Below are 23,473 nucleotides of genomic sequence, written 5' to 3' on the forward strand. Positions count from 1 at the left end.
AGACTAATCTTAACAGCTACCTAATCCAGACCAGAGAGAATTGTCAATAACAAATACAAATAACAACAACGGGTAACAGGAACTTTCATTTGTTGAGTATTTTTCATATGCTAAGAATGGTGCTAAATACTTTACACACATGTGTACATGTGTGTGCTGTCTTAATCAATGCTCCAACCTTTTAAGGTAAAGAAACTCACCCAGGGTCACACACTTCAAAAATGGCAGAATCAGAATTTAGAGTCAGTTCCAGTGATTTCAAAGTCAGTGCACTTAACCACTGTGTCATGCAGCCTCTCCCAGAGAGCAAGCTGGGAAAGTTCTCATAATGCTAGGTCCTTGGCAGGGTTTTCAGGGAGAATTAAAAAAAAGGTTATCCCAGCAAAATTGTCCTATTGCTAGCTCAGAACTTTTGGTTGTTATTAGAACAATTTAGCAGAGTCCATAAGTCTTCTGCAGACATCATTCAAAATCGCATATATCTAGACCTCAGTAATTTAGAAATGGCAGAATTTTCTAATACAGATGCTGGAAATTAATAAATTCTAGAAGGGATAACAAGGGCACTTTCTCCAACCAAGTCTCTTGTTAGAAATTCAGAAATGTCCATTTACATAAAAACAATGTACTGCAACCACAGCAGACCTGTTAAACTATTACTCAGTATGCTAATCTGATAGTAACCCAATTAGTACTTCAAGACAAGCGTTTGAACATTTTTGGAATGTTGTGTTACTCGATAAAATTTTAAATAAACTTTTTTTAAAAAGTCTAAATTCAGACTTCATTGTTTCAGCAATATTTCCCTAATTAATCAAAATCAGTGAAGTGGTATCATGTAACAAAGTGAAGATTTTATATAACATCTTCTGGCATTTTAAAGGGCATAAGTAACAAATACATTCACCTGTTATTTGCATTTTTACATCTTTTATTCAAAGTAGTTGTATATTCATGAATTCATTTTGTCCTCATGAGTACAAGATATCACAAGTTCTATTTTATAGGTAAGAAAATTGAGAATTGGAGTTACTCCTCAAGGAAATACAGTGATTCAAGAGTCAAGAGTTGACCCTGGATTTCCTGACTTTCAATTAAAATCCTTCCCATTTTCATAAATTGGAAATATCTAATATCAAGAAATGCATTCATTAAATTCTTGAGTACCTACTACACACCAAAAAGTTCTAAGCACTGTGTACACAGTAATGAATAGGGCAGAGTCCCTGGCCCCATGAATCTTGGTGTCTAGGACAGTGGTTTTCATACTGTAGATTATAAGCCATTACTGGGTCATGAAATTTAGTATCTTTGGCCAGTGTCTTTTAAAATAAAATAATAGAAAATCTTAGAGTGCATTACATGTAATAAAGGTAAGGCATGAAAGGTAAGTCATGAGGAGATATATGTATACGTGTACCAGGTCCAGGTAAAATGTATTTACTTCTATGAATCACAGTCAAAGATGTTTAAAGGCCAGTGGTCTACACAGAATTTAGTTCTGTGCATGAACATGTTACTAACCCACTTTGCTAAGAATTGAAGCAATGCATTTAATATCTTCGTGTCTGTTTCCTCTATTATATATTCAGTTCAACTTATATTCATTTCCCTCTTAAATACTAGGAAATATGTTGCTTTATAAATCAAAAACATTCCTTAAACTGCTCTGAGCTCATTAGATAAAGCATGTTTTACTTGGGTTGTACACAATTTATGTTCTTCCAGTGAGAATGTTATAACTTTATTTCATTTGGTAACTGTTACCCATATTGCTGCTGGTTTTTTACTTTCTCTTCAGAGGTAAAAATAAAACCCAATGTAGAGATGAGAGTAAGCTAATATGGAAATACGCTTATCTCATTTCCTCCACTTTATTCCTGCATAACAAACTTCTCCATAACTTAAAGTCTTAAAACAATACCTCTTTGTGTTATTATCTCTCACAATTTACAAGTCAGGAATTCAGATAGAGCTTGGTTCATCTGCTTCATGAGGCTGAGGTTCTTTCATGATTTTAAGCAGAGACTGAGCTGATCTGGAAGATCCATGATGGTTTCACTCATTCCTGGCATCTTGGCAGGAAACCTATCCATGCTGGCTCCTAAAGAGCATGTTCCATAAAAAAGGAAATAGAAACTGGCTTGGCCAGGAAACTGGTACAGCGTAACTGGTACCATGCTTATTTATCAAAGCTCAGATTCAAGGCGAGGTGCGTAGACCCCACCTCTCAAAGAATCTGTCACCATTTTAATTATGCCACACTTTCCAAATCCCAAATTAATCCAGTACTGCATCTTACCAAGAATTACAGTGACTTGACACAATCCTGTATGATAACAAGAAGTTACCCCAACTGGAAAGTACAGCTGTATCAATTCTAAGTTAATTCTCTGGCAAGAGAGTAGGAGAAATACCACATTACTTTGGAGCCTAGAAGAGTCTCCTGATGCAGCCAAGGTGGTTGATAGCAGAAAGAGCAATTTTTAAAGCTGAGCAATTGCTCTAAAAAACTGGAAAACCATAACCAAACTCAGAAGCAGCCATGAAAGAATGAACATGGTTAAAAACATCTTGGAAAACTGAAATGTTTTACACATTGCTATGCGCAAAAGTGTACATTAAAGTTGTGCCTGATTATATAGAGTAGAAGAATAATAAAAATAAATGAAACTTTAATTTTTCTCCATTAAGAATACCCAAGGATCAATGGTTCTCAGATATTTATATATGAAAAATAACTTCTTTGAAACGAGATGCCCTGGTCCCACCCACAGATCTTCTGATTCATGTGGTCTGGAGCAAAGGCCAAAAATCTGGTTTATAACAGATACCCCATCTGTTTCAATAGAATTGGTCCAAGGAAAATATTTTGAGGACCTCTACCCAAACCATCCTTATCTACTTCATCCACTTTAATCAGTGCAGTCAGTGCAGGGAGGTTCTCTAGACCATCAAAGAGGAAGCAGGGTTTCAGAGAGGGAGTGGGATTCTGAATTTCCACCCTTTGCTTCATAACGCCAGTGGCCACATCCTCATGCAGTGATTTCCCAGGCTCCCTCTGGAACTATCAGGGAAGGCATTTCCAGCATAGAAGAACCTGGACACTCAGAAAATATTTACTACAAGTGAGCATGCTCCTTCAAATGACAGTACAACTCAGAGACCTTGAAATCCTAAACTCATTCTTTTAATTCTACTCCCACACCCACACACATAAGCAAATATTCTTTGCATCTGGATGAAAAAGAGGTCATTTTTATTCTCTTCTGCTCTAGAGAAAAAGGGTTTCCCAGAGCTAGTCCCTAAGGACAGGCAATCAAGAACATATGTTGGGAATATAAGTAGAACTGCATAATCTTTTAAGAGAGAGCTGGAAGTGTATATGAAGTTACATAGCATAAAACCCCATAGCAGTCACGCAGGTTAGGATATTGGCACTGATATGATTTTGTATCAGCATAGACTTGGGAGAGAGAGATGAAAAATAATGTGTGCTCATGATCTTCAGAGCTATTATGTACCCAGACTTGGTCCTATAAGGATATGTGTCTCTTGCTCATGGTAACCGTTCAGATGTATATATGTCATTATGAAGAACAGCCAAGAAACTACTACTACCTAATGATGATTTTGGTCCCCAAGGAGCTGTAAGCATATGGAGATTGATTTTCTCTGCCAAAACCTTATTCAAAAAGTCACTTGTCTAGGTCACAATGTGTGAACTGTTCAATTAATAGAATTATTTATTATCACAAAGTTTTTTGCATTATAGAAAGAAGGTAATAGCGTAAAAAGGTTCAGTGAACAGTTATCTAGAGTCATGGCAGCACTTTCCACACAGCTGCAGCCACAGAAAGCAAGCACATGAAGACCAGACTTTGGCTTAGTTAGCAGGAGACAAGCCATTGATGAAGTCTGAATACGCCTTTATAAAATAAAAGCATAACATGTAACGCCCCAGCTTCTTCTCTATAGTGCAACTCCCAAAAAGCAGTATCATATGCCTGTACTCTAAGTTCAGGGAGTCCCACATGACACTATGCACTAGCCTGGCCAGGAAAATTAGCAAGGTGTTTGGTAATACAGACAGAATTGATGGTCTTTCTTATCACAGGTATATCATACACATAAATCTTTAATAGGCAGTGCAGGAAGAACTAGAATATTCAGCAAGTCAAGCCAGCTGCTTCCATGTAGAATATACCCAAAGCATCCAAACTAGATAAATGTTCATCTATTTTTCCCTTTAGAAAGTCCATAGAAAAGAAGCTGGGTGTGGTGGCTCACACCTGTAATACCAGCACTTTGGAAGGCCGAGGCGGGTGAATCACCTTAGGTCAGCAGTTCAAGACTAGCCTGGCCAGTATGGCGAAACCTCATCTCTACTAAAAAAATACAAAAATCAGCCAGGCATGGTGGCACATACCTGTAATCCCAGCTACCCATGAGGCTGAGACAGGAGAATTGCTTGAACCCAGGAGGCAGAAGTTGTAGTGAGCCAAGATCACGCCATTGCACTGCAGCCTGGGTGACAGAGCAAGATCTGCTCCCCCACCCAAAGAAAAAAATGGAAAGTTGACAGAAAAGATAACTATTGGGGACTGGGTTTATTTCATCACTTAAAATCTGTATAGCAACCCCCTGTGACATGCTTTTATCTATGTATCACACCTTCACATGTACCGCCAAACCTAAAATAAAAGTAAAAAAAAAAAGTCCACAGCATTCCTGAGAATCTCATTCCATTCCCTTTCACTCCCTTTGTCATTATGAATGGAAGAATAGAGTCTCCAGCTATAACAGGTAACTCTACATGTATTAGAGAATTGATGTTTAGTACCTCTCCTTTCTTCTGTATAACACTATCATTGCGTTTGTCTCACAACTGCTGTTTTCCATCCCTGAAATCATTTTCTCTTTATCTCTAATATGTCCCTAGGTTTTCCTCAAGCAGGTATAGCGTGCTCTCTTTAATAACAGTGACTACAAATACCAGAGCTGGAAGGGCCACTTTGGAACATTTATTCTAATAATCACATTTCTAGATTAGAAAACTAGGGCCCTGTCTACCAGATACTTTAAGGAATTTGGTAACAAGTCATAGGTGAAATTCTCAAAAGCTGCTATATGGTCCCTCTGGCCTCCCTGGATTTGCTGCCTTAGCTCAGTTACAAAATTCAGCTCATAGACTATTCTGACAATGAGAAGCTTAGCATCTGCAAATTCCATTTTTTTTAAGTTAAAATGTTACTTTTCAGCTCTATACCTGATGGCATCTTGTTCTATCAGCATGGGTACAGACTTGTATTCCTCTCAAAAGCCCCATGCCAGGGAGTTCAACAGCATAAATCATGTCCATCTAAGACTCTAGTGGTCCATAGGACCAGGCTGCACACAGAGAAGGTGCGATCTTTTAGAGGAGCTACCCACAAAGCTTCTCAGAAAATGTGATTTGATGAATCAAATAAAATAATATTGCTAGTGGTGACTGACTAAATGTTTATATCAAAGACATAATTTCTCCCATTATGTAGTTTTTTAAAAAGCAATGATCACTTTCTTGAATTAAATTACATTGTATAGTTCCACATTCTGTCCTGTATATATGAACAGAATGCAAATTCAGCATTCCTAAACCAGAGAGCTGAATATTGTATGAGCAATACCTATAGCCATGTGCATTTCCACGTAACTCCAAATTTATAAAATTTCTTTGGTAACATAGTGCTATGCTTAAAACTATGTAGATATGCTATTTTAGAAAGGAATGTATATAATAAACCATTGCACATACATTGCTTTTTAGATGCTCAGTTCTTTAAAACAAGCAAATAGTCTAACATTAATATCCCTTCCCTATTTCTTTTTTTACTTTAAGTGAAATTCTCTGCACAACATCCCTAAATGGATAAATTTATGTGCCTATATAGCATAAAAATCCCTACCTATATGAGAAAATATATATGCGGGATATGTCTGATTTACCTGGTGTAATTTTATAGGCTTTTGGAGAGATCCCCCTTAACAAATATATTAGTTCATTCTCACACTGCTATAAATAACTGCCCGAGAGTACATAATTTATAATGAAAAGAGATTTTATTGACTCACAGTTCTGCCTGGCTGAGGAGGCCTCAGGAAACTTACAGTCATGGTGGAAAGCAAAGCAGGTACCTTTTCACAAGGTGGCAGGGAAGAGAAGCAAGTAAAGGAGGAACTTTCCAAACACTTATAAATCCATCAGATCTCATGAGAACTCACTGTCATGAGAACAACATGCGTGAAACCACCCCGTGATCCAATCACCTCCCACCAGGTTCCTCCCTCAGTATCTGGGGATTACAATTCAAGGTGAGGCTTGGGTGGGGACACAGAGTAAATAACGAAGAGTATATTACACAGAGTATATTAAATATACTAAATAAATATACTAAATTAAATATACTAAATACAGAGTATTAATATACTATATTAAATATACTAAATACACAGAGTATATTACGAAGTAAATAACCAATCTGATGTGACCTATCTTCAATTCACTCATTCATTGAAGAAGCTTTTGGTCTTAGACACAGCTCTAGGATGTAGCGATTAACAAACAGAAAAATTGTATACTCATCATATTTGCATTGTAACCAGGCCAGAGGAGGAGCACAAATAAACCAATAGTACATATCAGCTGTTTATAAAGGATATGGAGAAACTAATGGAGAATGAACAAGTAAGACACACTGGAAATGTAGAGTTACTATTTTTAATAGAGTTGACAGGAAGGCCTCTCTGATAAAATGGCATTTGAATAGAGACATGAAGGAAATGAAGGAAGTGAGCCATGCCAATATCTGATGGAAAGACATGCCAGACAAAGGGAACAACACATGCAACGGCCAAAGTCGGGAGAAAATCAAAGAGGCTCTTTATAAAAGAAAAATTTATCACATAATGCCCAAGCTTCTTTTCTATAGTGAAACTCCAAAAAAATACAAAAAAACCAGCATCATATGCCTGAGAGTCCCCTAATAACACTACGTAGTCACCTGGCCAAGCAAATTAGGTTTGAATGTGGCTAGATGAAGATGAATAAAGGTGGAAGTGAGAGGAGAGGAGGACAGAGAGGAAGTAGGTCACATAGGACTTTGGAGGTCATTGTAAGGATAGTCACTCTTCTATCAAAAGAAATGAGAAAGCACTAGAAGGGTTTCATCAGAGTTGTGGTTTGACCTGACTTTAAAAGCATGAGTTTTGGCTGTGTGGTCAAAATATAAAAGAGGGAGCAGTCAGAGAGATCATTTAGGAGGCGTAGTCCAAATGGTGGTGGTTTAGACCAGAGTGAGTGATAGCAGTAGAAGCTAATAAAGTGTTCTGATACTGTACATAATTTAAAGGTGAAGCTAACAGGATTAGTTCCACTAGAAAGGAAGACTAAAACTAATTTTATTAGAGTTTAACACTTTTGGTTTTAGACTTTTGTCCCTAGGCATAGTAGCACATGCAACTCATAGTTTTCTGAGCCTCAAGGTAAGTTTCTGATCCTTGTCTGAAAACATATTTTGATAGAAAAGAGGATAAATCACTGATGTTGAGCAACTAAAAGATAGTGAAAAGAATGCAGAATTGGTAGAAAAGCATAAAAATTGAGCCTTCTCATTTACCAATTTTTTATTGGGCATCCTTTTCTGTACTTTTTGAAGGGAGGAAAAGAGTAAAAGAACATAATATTTTATTTATTTATTTTTTTATTTTTTATTTTTATTTTTTATTGCATTTTAGGTTTTGGGGTACATGTGAAAAACATGCAAAGTTGTTGCGTAGGTGCATTCATGGCAGTGTGATTTGCTGCCTCCCTCCCCCTCGCCCATATCTGGCACTTCTCCCCTTGCTATCCCTCCCCAACTCCCCCCCCCGCGCTGTCCCCCCCACTCCCCCGCAACAGACCCCCATGTATAGTGCTCCCCTCCCTGTGTCCATGTGTTCTCCTTGTTCAACACTCGCCTATGAGTGAGAACATGTGGTGTTTGATTTTGTGTTCTTGTGTCAGTTTGCTTGGAATGATGTTTTCCAGGTTCATCCATGTCCCTACGAAGGATGTGAACTCCTCGTTTTTAATGGCTGCATAATATTCCATGGTGTATATGTGCCACATTTTTCCTGTCCAGTCTATCATCGATGGGCATTTGGGTTGGTTCCAGGTCTTTGCTATTGTAAACTGTGCTGCAATGAACATTCGTGTGCATGTGTCCTTATAGTAGAACGATTTATAATCCTTTGGATATATGCCCAGTAATGGGATTGCTGGGTCAAATGGAATTTCTATTTCTAGGTCCTTGAGGAATCGCCACACTGTTTTCCACAGTGGTTGAACTAATTTACACTCCCACCAACAGTGTAAAAGTGTTCCTATTTCTCCACATCCTCTCCAGCATCTATTTTCTCCAGATTTTTTAATGATCGCCATTCTAACTGGCGTGAGATGGTATCTCAATGTAGTTTTGATTTGCATTTCTCTAATGACCAGTGATGATGAGCATTTTTTCATATGTTTGTTGGCCTCTTGTATGTGTTCTTTTGTAAAGTATCTGTTCATATCCTTCGCCCATTTTTGAATGGGCTTGTTTGTTTTTTTCTTGTAAATCTTTTTTAGCTCGTTGTAAATTCTGGATATCAGCCCTTTGTCAGATGGGTAGGCTGCAAAAATTTTTTCCCATTCTGTTGGTTGCCGATTCACTCTATTGACTGTTTCTTTTGCCGTGCAGAAGCTGTGGAGTTTGATTAGGTCCCATTTGTCTATTTTGGCTTTTGTTGCCAATGCTTTTGGTGTTTTGGTCATAAAGTCCTTGCCTACGCCTATGTCCTGAATGGTTTTGCCTAGGTTTCCTTCTAGTGTTTTTATGGTGTTAGGCCTTATGTTTAAGTCTTTAATCCATCTGGAGTCAATTTTAGTGTAAGGTGTCAGGAAGGGGTCGAGTTTCTGCTTTCTGCATATGGTTAGCCAGTTTTCCCAACACCACTTATTGAACAGGGAATCCTTTCCCCATTGCTTGTTTTTATCAGGTTTGTCAAAGATCGGGTGGTTGTAGATATGTTGTGTCGCCTCCGACGCCTCTGTTCTGTTCCATTGGTCTATATCTCTGTTTTGGTACCAGTACCATGCTGTTTTGATTACCGTAGCCTTGTAGTAGAGTTTGAAGTCCGGTAGTGTGATGCCTCCTGCTTTGTTCTTTTTGCTTAGAATTGGCCGGGCGCGGTGGCTCAAGCCTGTAATCCCAGCACTTTGGGAGGCCGAGACGGGTGGATCACGAGGTCGAGAGATCGAGACCATCCTGGTCAACATTGTGAAACCCCGTCTCTATTAATACAAAAAAATTAGCTGGGCACGGTGGCGCGTGCCTGTAATCCCAGCTACTCAGGAGGCTGAGGCAGGAGAATTGCCTGAACCCAGGAGGCGGAGGTTGCGGTGAGCCGAGATCGCGCCATTGCACTCCAGCCTGGGTAACAAGAGCGAGACTCCGTCTCAAAAAAAAAAAAAAAAAAAAAAAAAAAAAAGAATTGACTTGGCTATGCGGGCTCTCTTTTGGTTCCATATGAAGTTTAAGGTGGTTTTTTCCAGTTCTGTGAAGAAGGTCATTGGTAGCTTGATGGGGATTGCGTTGAATCTGTAAATTACTTTGGGCAGTATGGCCATTTTCACGATATTAATTCTTCCTAACCATGAACATGGAATGTTTCTCCATCTGTTTGTGTCCTCTCTTATTTCATTGAGCAGTGGTTTGTAGTTCTTCTTGAAGAGGTCCTTTACGTTCCTTGTTAGTTGTATTCCTAGGTATTTTATTCTCTTTGTAGCAATTGTGAATGGCAGTTCGTTCTTGATTTGGCTCTCTTTAAGTCTATTATTGGTGTATAGGAATGTTTGTGATTTTTGCACATTGATTTTGTATCCTGAGACTTTGCTGAAGTTGCTTATCAGTTTCAGGAGATTTTGGGCTGAGATGATAGGGTCTTCTAGATATACAATCATGTCGTCTGCAAATAGAGACAATTTGACTTCCTCCTTTCCTAATTGAATACCCTTTATTTCTTTTTCTTGTCTGATTGCTCTGGCTAGAACTTCCAGTACTATATTGAACAGGAGTGGTGAGAGAGGGCATCCTTGTCTAGTGCCCGATTTCAAAGGGAATGCTTCCAGTTTTTGCCCATTCAGTATGATATTGGCTGTTGGTTTGTCATAAATAGCTTTTATTATTTTGAGGTACGTTCCGTCGATACCTAGTTTATTGAGAGTTTTTAGCATAAAGGGCTGTTGAATTTTGTCGAAGGCCTTCTCTGCATCAATTGAGAGAATCATGTGGTTTTTGTCTTTGGTTCTGTTTACGTGGTGAATTACATTTATAGACTTGTGTATATTGAACCAGCCTTGCATCCCCAGGATGAATCCTACTTGATCATGGTGGATAAGCTTTTTGATGTGCTGCTGCAATCGGCTTGCCAGTATTTTATTGAAGATTTTTGCATCTATGTTCATCATGGATATTGGCCTGTAGTTTTCTTTTCTTGTTGAGTCTCTGCCGGGTTTTGGTATTAGGATGATGTTGGTCTCATAAAATGATTTGGGAAGGATTCCTTCTTTTTGGATTATTTGAAATAGTTTCAGTAGGAATGGTACCAGTTCCTCTTCGTATGTCTGGTAGAATTCGGCTGTGAACCCATCTGGACCTGGGCTTTTCTTGGGTGGTAGGCTCTTAATTGCTGCCTCGACTTCAGACCTTGTTATTGGTCTATTCAGGGTTTCGACTTCTTCCTGATTTAGGCTTGGGAGGAGGCAACTGTCCAGGAATTTATCCATTTCTTCCAGGTTTTCTAGTTTATGTGCATAGAGTTGTTTGTAATAATCTCTGATGATGGTTTGAATTTCTCTGGCATCTGTGGTGATAACCCCTTTATCATTTTTTATTGCATCTATTTGGTTATTCTCTCTTTTCTTTTTTATTAGTCTGGCTAGTGGTCTGTCTATTTTGTTGATCTTTTCAAAAAACCAGCTCCTGGATTTATTGATTTTTTGAAGGGTTTTTCGTGTCTCTATCTCCTTCAATTCTGCTTTGATCTTAGTTATTTCTTGTCTTCTGTTAGGTTTTGAGTTTTTTTGATCTTGCTCCTCTAGCTCTTTCAATTTTGATGATAGAGTGTCAATTTTAGATCTCTCCTTTCTTCTCATGTGGGCACCTATTGCTATATATTTTCCTCTAGAGACTGCTTTAAATGTGTCCCAGAGATTCTGGTATGTGGTTTCTTCGTTCTCTTTGGTTTCGAAGAACATCTTTATTTCTGCCTTCATTTCAGTGTTTATCCAGTCAACATTCAGGAGAAAGTTGTTCAATTTCCATGAGGCTGTGCGGTTCTGGGTTGGCTTCTGAATTCTGAGTTCTAACTTGATTGCACTGTGGTCTGAGAGACTGTTTGTTATGGTTTCCGTTCTTTTGCATTTGCTGCGGAGTGATTTACTTCCAATTATGTGGTCAATTTTAGAGTAGGTGTGATGTGGTGCTGAGAAGAATGTATAATCTGTGGATTTGGGGTAGAGAGTTCTGCAAATGTCTATTAGGTTTGCTTGTTCCAGGTCTGAGTTCAAGTCCTGGATATCCTTGTTAATTTTCTGTCTCGTTGATCTGTCTAATATTGACAATGGGGTGTTGAAGTCTCCCACTATTATTGTGTGGGAGTCTAGGTCTCTTTGTAAGTCTTTAAGAACTTGCCTTATGTATCTAGGTGCTCCTGTATTAGGTGCATATATATTTAGGATCGTTAGCTCTTCTTATTGCATTGATCCTTTTACCATTATGTAATGTCCTTCTTTGTCTCTTTTGATCTTTGTTGCTTTAAAGTCTATTTTATCAGAGATGAGAATTGCAACTCCTGCTTTTTTTTGTTCTCCATTTGCTTGGTAAATCTTCCTCCATCCCTTTATTTTGAGCCTTTGTGTATCCTTGCTTGTGAGGTGGGTTTCCTGGATACAGCACACTGATGGGTTTTGGCTTTTTATCCAATTTGCCAATCTGTGTCTTTTGATTGGGGCATTTAGTCCGTTTACATTTAGGGTTAATATTGTTATGTGTGAATTTTATCCTGTCATTTTGATGCTAGCTGGCTGTTTTTCCCATTGGTTGATGCAGATTCTTCATTGTGTTGCTGCTCTTTACCATTTCATGCATTTTTGGAGTGGCTGGTACTGGTTGTTTTTTTCTATGTGTAGTGCCTCCTTCAGGAGCTCTTGTAAAGCTGGTCTGGTGGTGATGAAATCTCTGAGTGCTTGCTTGTTCTCAAAGGATTTTATTTTTCCTTCACTTATGAAGCTTAGTTTGGCTGGATATGAAATTCTGGGTTGAAAGTTCTTTTCTTTAAGGATGTTGAATATCGGCCCCCACTCCCTTCTGGCCTGTAGGGTTTCTGCTGAGAGATCTGCTGTAAGTCTGATGGGCTTCCCTTTGTGGGTAACCTGACCTTTCTCTCTGGCTGCCCTTAGTATTTTCTCCTTCATTTCAACCCTGGCGAATCTGACGATTATGTGCCTTGGGGTTGTTCTTCTAGAGGAATATCTTTGTGGTGTTCTCTGTATTTCCTGGACTTGAATATTGGCCTGCCTTGCTAGGTTGGGGAAGTTTTCCTGGATAATATCCTGAAGAGTATTTTCCAGCTTGGATGCATTCTCTTCGTCACATTCAGGTACACCTATCAAACGTAGATTAGGTCTTTTCACGTAGTCCCATATTTCTTGTTGACTCTGTTCATTCCTTTTTACCCTGTTTTCTCTAATCTTGCCTTCTCGTTTTATTTCATTGAGTTGATCTTCGACCTCTGATATCCTTTCTTCTGCTTGGTCAATTCGGCTGTTGAAACTTGTGCATGCTTCACGAAGTTCTCGTGTTGTGTTTTTCAGCTCCATCAATTCGCTCATATTCCTCTCTAAGTTGTCCATTCTCGTTAACATTTCATCAAGTCTTTTTTCAAGGTTCTCAGTTTCTTTGCATTGGGTTAGAACATGTTCTTTTAGCTCACGGAAGTTTCTTATTATCCACTTTCTGAAAGCTGATTCTGTCATTTCATCACGCTCATTCTCCATCCAGTCTTGTTCCCTTGCTGGTGAGGAGTTGTGCTCCCTTGTAGGAGGAGAGGTGTTCTGGTTTTGGGTGTTTTCATCCTTTTTGCGCTGGTTTCTTCCCATCTTTGTGGATTTATCCACCTATCGACTTTGTAGTTGCTGTCTTTCTGATTTTGGTAATTTTAAGTCTGTAGTAGCTGAACTCATAAACCCCCTTTTCTTCCCCCTAGGTGGTCTGTCCCAGGGAATTAGGGCATTATGATTTTCTGCTGTTGCAATGGTTTTCCCTGCCCACAAGGTGGCAGCCTAGTCACACTCAGCCTGCAGAGGCTTCGTTGAGCTGTTGTGGGCAAATTGTCCTGGGAACTGCAGGGTGTTTCCCGGTGGGTGACGCCCCTCCTCCACAGAGCTGGACCGTCCCGTGTTCAGCCGTGTTTCTGGAGGCGTCCTCTTTGCCCAGGAAACTCTTGGGTTGAGTCCCTGCCTCAGCTCCCCTTGCTGGCCCAGAGGGGATCCGGTCTCGCTAACTCTGCACAAGGGGCCGCTGCTCCCTGCCTCGGGTGCAGGCAGAGCAGCCGCGCCAGTCCAACCAGCGGCGCTGGCAACCCGTGGAGCTTCTCCACCTGTGAATCTCCTGGTCTGTGGGCAGTAAAAATCCGCTGCCCTGTGAGCCGCTGCATCAGCCAAAGCAGCGGCTCTGAGATTCGTGGTGCGCCCTCGTCCGGGAGTGTCCTGGCTTGAATCCCTGCTTCAGCTCCCCTTGCTGGCTCAGAGGTGATTCAGTCTCTCTCGCTCTGTACGTGGATCCGCCGCCCCCCACCTCAGGGCGTAGGCCGAGCGGCGCGCCGCTCCGCTCAAACCAGCTGCGTTGGTGACCCGTGAGGCTCCTCCTCCTGTTAATCCCCTGGCCTGTGGTCAGTAAAAATCTGTCTGGAAATGCGGCGTCCACTCACCCTCTGCGCCTTCTTTCGGAGCTGCGATCCCGACTTCCTCCTAATCGGCCATCTTGAAACAGAGCTCAGAACATGATATTTTAAAGCAACATGATGTGGCAACAATGGAGGGAAGTATTTAGTTGAAAACTGATGGTTTGAATGTGACCTCAAATTTCATGTGTTGGAAACTTAATTTCCAAATTCGTATGTTGATTGGAGGTGGTATCTTTAGTATGTAACTAGGATTAAATAAGGTGACCAGGGTGGAGCCCCCATGATGGGACTGATGGCTTTCACAGGAGAGGAAGAGAGACCTGAACTAGATGCTTACTCTGTCTCATCATGTGATGCCTCTCACCATGCCATGAGGCAGCAGGAAAGCCTTCATCAGATGCCCAGTGCCATGCTCTTGGACTTTCCAGCCTTCAGAACCATGAGCTAAATAAATGTCTCTTCATTATAAATTACCTAGTCTGTGATATTGTGTCACAGAAACAGAAAATGGACTAAGACCAAGTGCTATTTTTGTTGGTAAGCTAATTAAGTTATATTATGAGTCATAAAAAAGGTACATGCCATACCTTCTTTTTCCATAAATCTTGTCTCACAAGAAAAGAATCACTGAATGAAGAAGTCATTGCTTTCATATAGTTCCACCTCCCCAACTGGCAACTAAATCCTGGATTTGCAGATTTTTATCCTATGGCATAATTAATATGACGATCTTAAATCTACTGTTAACAGTTTAAAACCATTATTTGGGTCATAAAGAGGAAGTAGTCACTGAGAATTGTCTATATTTTTTCTTTTCTTTTATTTTCTTTGTTTTTTTGTTTTTTTTGGAAGAGATCCTTTTTGACAGACAGGGTCTCATTCTGTCACCTAGGCTGGAGTGCGGTGACTCGATCCTAGCTCACTGAAGCCTCAAACTCCTTGGCTCAAGTGATCCTCCCACTTCAGCACCTGAGGTACATGCCATCTTGCCCAGCTAAATTTCTTTAGAGACAGTGTCTTGCTACATTGCCCACGCTGGTCTCAAACTCCCAACTGGCCTCAAGTGATCCTCTCAGGGTGCAGAGATTACATGCCTGACCCACTGCACCAGGCCCAGTCTATATTTCTTAATAATGAATATTTTGCCTTCTGCTGTGAAATCTCTGACATAGCAAGAATACCAAACCAATGGGTAGTAGTAGTGTCCTAATCTGCCCAGATAACATAAATTAATCAATCAACAAATACGATTCTCCTGAAATGGAACCAAGGGACCCTAGCCCAAGTAAAATTAAGATGATGAGTAAAAAAACAGATTCAATGACAAAGCAGGACGCAAGGCAGCAAACAGCTAGTGGAAACTGGATTCTATCACCATAACCGTAAAATATTTAAACAAACAGACTTCCTGGGAAAAATTATTTGGGGTCATCAAAAGCAAGGAAATGGAACAGATGGAGCAAATTGGAATGTCTGTCTTGTCAAAATGTTTATTTTTTTTTCTGAGACTGATACAAAGTAACACTGCTAAAGTAACACTGATTCTCAGCAACCAGTCTCAGCCAGTAAATTGACTAACAGACTTAGCATCCATAAAGATCTATTAAATAAATATATTTAGCATTGATCGAGGGTCCAGTTACCTGAAAAATACAATAATTTTCTCCAAAGCCTGGCTAGACCATGCATTACTGGTAGAAGAGAAGTGGATTTCACAGAGCAAGACAAAGCTGCCACTTGGTTACACTGATCTCCAATGTTTCATCAGTTTGTGAAGCAAAATATGCCTTTTGATGGCTGTGAATTACCCTTTTGTGATCAGTAGTGGAAGCTACAAGGTCCTTTTCAGTTACCTTAGATTTTCACTTTGAATGGCAAAGAGCTTATCCTAGAGTACCAATAGTTGCTACCCTGAGTCCCAGAAAAGCCAAAAATAAGGCTGCATGCCTCTTATGTCTAGTAGAAAGGATGATTATAGAAATCTGCTTAACCGCACTTAAGAAAATGGGCTAAACTTACACCATTAAAAATCTCATGAGGATTTCATCAGAATAATAGAAAAAGTTCATCACAAACATACACACGTAAATGACAGTACTTTGCCCTTCTACACAGTTTACTACCTTGGTGAATAACAGATGGGCTAATATGTGAGGCATACATAAAATATTTATGAAAAGCAAAGTAATTGAGATAGTAAGCTCATAAAACAATAATTTCCCCTACTATATTCAACAGCATGTGCAAAAATGAGAATTTTTTTGCATAATAAAATGCCAAAGCTACAGATGAAACAATAAAAGAGAAGCAGAAAAATACAAGTTAGAGTTCCTTTTGACACATTAAAAGGTATTTAGGGGGAAAAGTAGTTGCAAAAAGAGTGTTGTGGGCATTTTTGGCTGTTGCTATTTCTTATAAGAAGACATTGAATTTGTTATTATCTTCCTCTCAAAGAGTGCTGACGTAGGTTGCTCCTTTGAATGTCCCTATGGAGCAGGTGGATGAAACAAAGTTGTTCTATTAACTTCCATAATGATGTCCATGGGGCACATAGTAGATGACTATTTTATACTAAAACTGGAGAATTTTCCATGAAGCTATCTTTTGCAGACTCTGTCCTTCACACCTAGGCAAGATACACCTAATTTTTAAGAAATTCGAATGCAATGGGCAATCTGACTCTAAAAGTGCACTCCAAAGAATAGCATTACATCAAGTTCCATAAGAGGATGGGGAGCATCCGTGTGGTTTCAGATACAAACTTAAGAGGGGTTTTTGAATCCCAGGCCTTAGTTCTCCTAGACTTATCCCTGTAACACATTATTCCTCTTCAATCACTAAAAATTTCATTTTTAGCCTGCACAGAAATAATAAAGCTTGATCCTGGAAAAGATAAAGAGATTACTTAAAATGTCAAAGGCAGCATGCCTGTATGGGGAGCTCACAACCTGAGTCAGTTCTCTTGGCAAGGGTAGCTGATGGACATTGTCACAATATGGCTTGAAAAGCAAAATCCCACCTGTTTGAAAATAAGGCTGCCCCTAGGCCTCACGTTTACTGGTCGCTTCTCTAGTTTAAAAGATTATTTCTTTCTTGAAAATTCCACTGGTTTCCTGATTCTTTGAAATGCGAACATTTATATAGTCATTCAGAAAATGTTTGTAGAGGGTCTATTCCATGACTAGCACTAGAGATAAAATAATGAAACAGATAACTAAAGCCCCTGCATGTTTTCTAGTCAAGGCTCTAGGATGCTACACCAAAATCATAATAAGCAAGAAAAAACTCAGGCAGCAACAAGTGGGCTAGGCTGAGATTCAAAACTGGGTGATGTGACAGATAGTAACTGTTTGGCTATTATTTTAAATTAGGTGGCCTGATGACTGCCTTTTCTAGATAACATTTCAGATGTGGATGACAAGGAGCCAGACACTAGCTGATCAGAGGGAAGAACATTCCTAGCAGAGGCAAATGCTACGGCAAAGGCACGAAATTGAGAAACAGATTTGCCATGATTGAGAACAAAAGCAAAAATTAGGAAAGAAAATTTGAAATGAGGCAAACACAAAGAGAAGCATGGTCCAAATCACAGCAGGATTTATAAGCCAGAGTAAAGAGAGCACACAGGGAAACCACTGGAAGGGCATATATAGGTGACTTATATTTTAAAATACTCTCACTGCTGCGAGAGTATTTTAAATATATTGCAAAAAAGCAAGAGTGGAAACAGGGCAGTGGTACAGCTCTTGCAATGGTCAGGAGGAAGATCATGGTAGGTTGCCCCAGGGTGGTAGATGCAAAGAGAACTAGTTAGATGTAAATCTAGAGTTGACTCAAACTGATGATAGGTTTGACATGTGGAAGAGTTGATACAAAAAGGAATGAAACATAAATTTTAGACTTTTGGTTTGGGAAATTGGCCAGATGGCAAAACCATTCACTGAGGAAAGGAAAGCTAAATGAGGACAGGTTAGGGAATCAAGGGTTCAGCTTTGGCCTTTGATTTTGAAGTGGCTTTTAAACATCCACATGAAGATGTCAAGTAGGCAGTTGGATACAAGGGGCTGCAGAAAAAGCACATATTGAATGGCCTAGAGGGCTTTCCTAGGTTTCCAGTAACCCATCTGACTTTGCCTTGCCCTTTCTCTTACCTCATCTAACTTTGATGAAGCTGGTATTAGATACAATATATGGAAACAATTTACCTAATTAAAGTATTTACGAATAATAAAGCCCTCACATTTTGAATTATGATTATGACGACTTTCCCTCAGGTATTTACCTGGCACATACTATGTTAATAATTTCTTCATTGTAGCAGTTTTGGGAAATGCAGATTACACCATACCTGCCCTCGGAGATACTATAGCTTTTAATGGGCTCATATTGTAAATAAAATTGAACCTGATCCTAACAATAAGATTAAAAAATATCTCCAAAAGAGTTAGCATGAGCCGGGCGCGGTGGCTTACGCCTGTAATCCCAGCACTTTGGGAGGCCGAGACGGGTGGATCACGAGGTCAAGAGATCGAGACCATCCTGGTCAACATGGTGAAACCCCGTCTCTACTAAAAATACAAAAATTAGCTGGGCACAGTGGCACGTGCCTGTAATCCCAGCTACTCAGGAGGCTGAGGCAGGAGAATTGCCTGAACCCAGGAGGCGGAGGTTGCGGTGAGCCGAGATCGCGCCATTGCACTCCAGCCTAGGTAACAAGAGCAAAACTCCATCTCAAAAAAAAGAGTTAGCATGTTGTATGACTCCAGAGTAACGTGAGGTAGCCACACAAACTTGACTTCATAGATTTTCTTACATACCTAGCCAGCAAAACTCAGGGGCTGCAGATTCCCTCATGGTGGACCTGCTGACAGGCTTCAGTGCCACAAGTATAGTGAATACTTGCCCACTGAATGCCATATAATCTCAAATTTCATAAATAGTTGCTCCTGTTTAAGAAAATTAATAGGAATGTTGCACAGGTAAAAGGCAAATGTATGAGCCAATAATATGTCCACTATCAAGCATGAAAATTTAAGCATGAAGCCAGTTTATCTGCATGTTAACTTTAAGATATGCTCTTGAAGAATGGAACAGATGGCTAGTCAATTCGATTTGGGCTGTGATCAAGTATCCCAGAGGATCAGCTCTTACTGGTGAGAGTATGTACAAATAGACAGGCTAAGGGGTTGCATGAGAGAGACCTTAAATATAATGAAATGCCATCTCTTTAACCTATTTTCTTGGCTACATGGTTTCATTCCATAGAGAGTGGGGCTCCTTGCTTTTGTTCTCATTCAGTGAAAATAAAAAGCATTAAAGGTGCAATATATACAACTTAACTGTACCTAGATTTCTCATGAAATAAAACTTTACCAAAAGTTAACAGCTAAGAGTTGTATCTAGGAAATCTGAGTGCCATGAAAAGAAGGAATATACATATCCATATTATATGCATACCATGACAATGTTGTCACTATTATCATTAACAAAGGCACCATCCCTTTGGAGTATCTTTGATGAGAACTGTCATGAAATTGAAGCTTTTAGCACCCCAGGCCTTACTAGTGTTTTTACTGAGGTTATCCACTTGAACAATTAAAATATATCAAACCATTCTCTAAGGGAATGGAGTTCACAGATGACTCATGGACAATATGAAAGTCATCCCTGTATAAAGAGAACAAAACTAAGGTGCTGAAAAAAGTAATTTAGTAACCGATAAAAAAAAATGCAGTGAGCTTTTGATTGTGCACATTGTATTTTAACCAGTTTATAGATTACCAAAGCTAATTTTCAAACCACAAGTTACTTCCTTCAACAATGATTATACTTATAAATTCTCCCATCAAGAGGTATAGCATAAGTGGCGGTATGTTCCTGGTCGCAAACTAATTTTGAGTAGAACTTATTTAAAAATTGACCTACACTAGCATTCTAACCATTTAGCATTTTCCAAAGCCAAATTAAAATGAGTTTTTTTTTTTTTCAAATTTTTTTATTTTCATGGGTTTTTGGAGAACAGGTAGTATTTGTTTACATGAGTAAGTTCTTTAGCAGTGATTTGTAAGATCTTGGTGCACCCATCACCTGGGTAGTATATACTGAACCCCAATTTATAGTCTTTTATCCCTGACCTCCTACCTACCCTTTCCCTGAATCCTCAAAGCCCATTGTATCCTTCATGCTATTACCTTTGTGTCCCATTTGACTAACTTCGACTTTTCTGTCCCATTTTGTTTTCCAGCCTCCGCAAGCACGTATGTCCCAACGGTGTGCAATGGGCGGGAAGTCCTCGACTCCACCACCTCATCTCTGTGATTGTGAATTGCAGTTCAGTTGTTGTGTTTTTAGACTGTTAGACAAAAGTGCTTGTGTGCAGCTCCAGAATATGGAAACAGAGCAAAAGAACAACCCTAGTACCTTTTTTTAGAAACAGTATGATAAATTATTTTTGAGGACTGTATATAGTGATGTGCTATGACTTTCTAGGCTGATTCTAGTGTCCCTAGTATTAACAATTCCCCCGGAACATGGAAATAACCATGTTTACAGAGCTGAGCATTGGTGACAGGGTCTGACAGGGTCAGTCTACTAAAAAAAAAAAAATAATAACGGTGGCAATATTACGTAACTTTTTTTCCTATGAGGTTTTTTGTAGGTCCTTGTTGTAACTAATTTAGGATGAGTTTCTATGTTGTATATTAAAGTTACATTCTGTATAACAGACTGATTTTCTCAGCACAAGATAAAAAGCATCTGTATTAATGTAAAGATATTGAGAATAAAACCTTCAAGGTTTTCCAGCATGGTGGATAATGATTTGTTCTTTTTAAATAACTCAAGGTAGTTTGAATATGACTTCAAATCATTTCTTTTAATACTGGAAGAAACTGTCTGACTGTGCTTTTGTTCACATCTGTACATACTTCAAACTCAAGTTGTTACCTGCTGAAGAGTTGTGAGCAGGTTCATACTTCTTTCAGTCCACAATGATCAGAAATTGACTGGTAGCAACACCATTTATATAAGGCCATTTCAGTGATAATACACATACTGGTTTTCTAAACTCACATCTGTAGGGCAGCCCAGAATTGCCCAGATAGAGACATGAGACAACTGTGGCTGCCAGAAAAGATTTGATGGCTCTCATTTCCAAAAACAACCTTAATTCCTATGAAAGGATTAGCAGAGCATTTCATCATTCCATTAGAAAATCACTCTCACCGTTCACAGCTAAATGAGGCAATAGAAATCCAGGATATCTTATTTTCCAAAGCTTCTTCAAAGCCCCAGTAGCCATGCTCAGGCACATAGTCTTGTCACTAAATTTGAATATTTTCTAATCTAAATAAGGGAGTGAACAGAAAGCACGGATAAGCTAAAACTGGCTTATTCTTACTAAATACTGTCCTATTTCTAGCAGTCTTTTTAGTCACAAATCATTTATGAATGTAGGAAAATTTGCTGAGAATCTTTGTGCCAGATCTTGTTCTAGGTGCCATGGGTAGGGAGTGCTTTAGTTTCCTGTGGCTGGTGTAAGAGCTTAGCACAAACCGGGTGTCTTAAAACAATAGAAATTTATTTTCTCACAGGGATGGAGGCTAGAAGTCTGAAAGCAAAGTGTCAGCAGGACCACACTCTCTCAGATGCTCTATGGGGGAATTGGTTCCATGCCTCTTCTAGCTTCTGGTGGTTGCCAGTTTCCTTGGCTTGTGGCCACCTCACTCCAATCTCTGCCTCCATCTTCACATCAACTTTTCCTCTGTGTCAGTTTTGTCCTCCATCTCCCTTACAAGGACACTAGTCATTTGATATAGGGCCAATCTAAGTAGATACTATAAGATGAGTTCATCTCAGGATCCTTAATTATATCTACAAAGGCCCTTTTTTCAAATAAACATTCTGAAGTTCCAGGGATTAAGATGTGGACATACCCTTTTGGGGGCCACTTTCATCCCACAACAGAAAAAAGAATAAGTTGTAGTGCCTACCTCTAAGAAGCTTAAAGACTAGAAAATATTATAATGAGAGCACTCTTGTGACCCAAAAAAGACAAACTCAGGATATGAAGCACCCACAGGCTAAACAGCCAATGCCTGAATAATCAAACATAATGATACTATTTAAAAATATCTGAAAATAAGTAACAGGTACACAAAAAGCCAACAGGACTGGCCTTGAAGGAAATAAAGGAATCAGATGTTAGAAATTCTTCTCTTTCTTCTGGATGCATTTGAATCAACAACCTAATCAATCAACCCAAAACTCACCAGATGCTTGAAGACAATAGTGTTCACCAGTGTCTAATTCCCATATTCAAATAAGAACCTGGAATCCTGGGGAGAAAAGCTTAGATTGGATAATAGATTCAACAGCACTAAATGAAAAAAATGAATTCTGCTGTGACTGGAACTGGCAGGAGTGCTAGATAAGTGTGTTAAGAATGAGCATCTGCTCAGGATAAAGGCTGAGGCAAGGCGGATGACAGAGAAAATAAACAGTTCTCTGATGGAATGTGACAGTCTGAAGAAGGCAATATTAGATGGGTTATGCAGAGACATGGCTGATGCCTCAAACAATCAAACTAATTATGTACCTTTTCAAACAAGACAATTAGGCTTGTGTATGAATCTTCAGAAAACGTTATTTTTGAGAGGGCTGGGTTTTGATCTATGCCCACTATATTTCATGCCCTGAAAATATAATTTCATGCATTAACCAACAGCTCTTGTCATTTTCTTTTTTCTTGCCACAAGCTTTGTTTCCAATTGGAAGTGCGTAATCTAACATGTGATCTGTGGAAATACTATTTTTTAAAATATTCAACCTATGTATGAAAAATAGCAGCTACAAAATCTTTTATATAAGCTATTTCAAGCAAATAGGTGTTTTGTTAATTTTTTTGCTCCAATAACATTTCATCATTTCACAATATAAAACTGGTTGAGCCAGTCCATCTTTGCAAAAAAAACTTCCTGAATTTAAGAAACCCAAGCAAAATTACATATCCCACTCATTAAAAAGAAAAAATCAAGGTGACATCAGCAATATGGTAGAATAGGAAGCTCCTGCCTCTCCCTCTACCCACGAGTGCACCAAAAAAACCCATCTATTCACAGATCAAGTCCCTCTGAGAGAAAGTTAGATACCAGTTGAGAGACTCCCACCCACCAGGCAACTGAGAGAACACCCACACCACATGAGTAGGAAAAGCTGAAGCACACTCAGACACAGACTCTCCCCCAGGCACTGTGCCATAAAATCTTGAATGGAATCCCCAACACTCAGCTTTTCCCTGTGGAGAGGAGGGTTTGGACCTCACATATAACACCTTAACTCTAAGTTTTCCCTTGGTTTGACACTTAATTCACCAATTCTGGGAACAGAAGGGGTTAGACATAAGAGTCTCTCCAGACCACAGTGAAAAAGCATCCGTGTTATGTAAGCA

General features: G+C 39.3%; 1 protein-coding gene across 3 annotated transcripts in view; it reads left to right on the forward strand.

Moving 5' to 3' along the window:
- Positions 1 to 20,831, forward strand: part of LOC105723316 (metabotropic glutamate receptor 3) — a 226,934-nt gene extending 206,103 nt beyond the window's left edge. For 2 of the 3 annotated variants that reach the window (XM_012461246.2, XM_064375174.1), the window contains one exon: positions 20,270 to 20,437. In XM_012461246.2, the coding sequence (XP_012316669.2) occupies positions 20,270 to 20,343 (74 nt within the window). In that variant the 3' untranslated portion in view covers positions 20,344 to 20,437. Of the gene's footprint in view, positions 1 to 20,269 lie in introns of all 3 variants that reach the window. The other variant, XM_064375167.1, reaches the window with a different exon arrangement.
- Positions 20,832 to 23,473: the final 2,642 nt, after the last annotated feature.

This window comes from Aotus nancymaae, unplaced genomic scaffold (genome assembly GCF_030222135.1).
Source record: "Aotus nancymaae isolate 86718 unplaced genomic scaffold, 86718_ANA_hifiasm-v0.15.2.pri h1tg000002l, whole genome shotgun sequence".
Lineage (NCBI taxonomy): Eukaryota > Metazoa > Chordata > Mammalia > Primates > Aotidae > Aotus > Aotus nancymaae.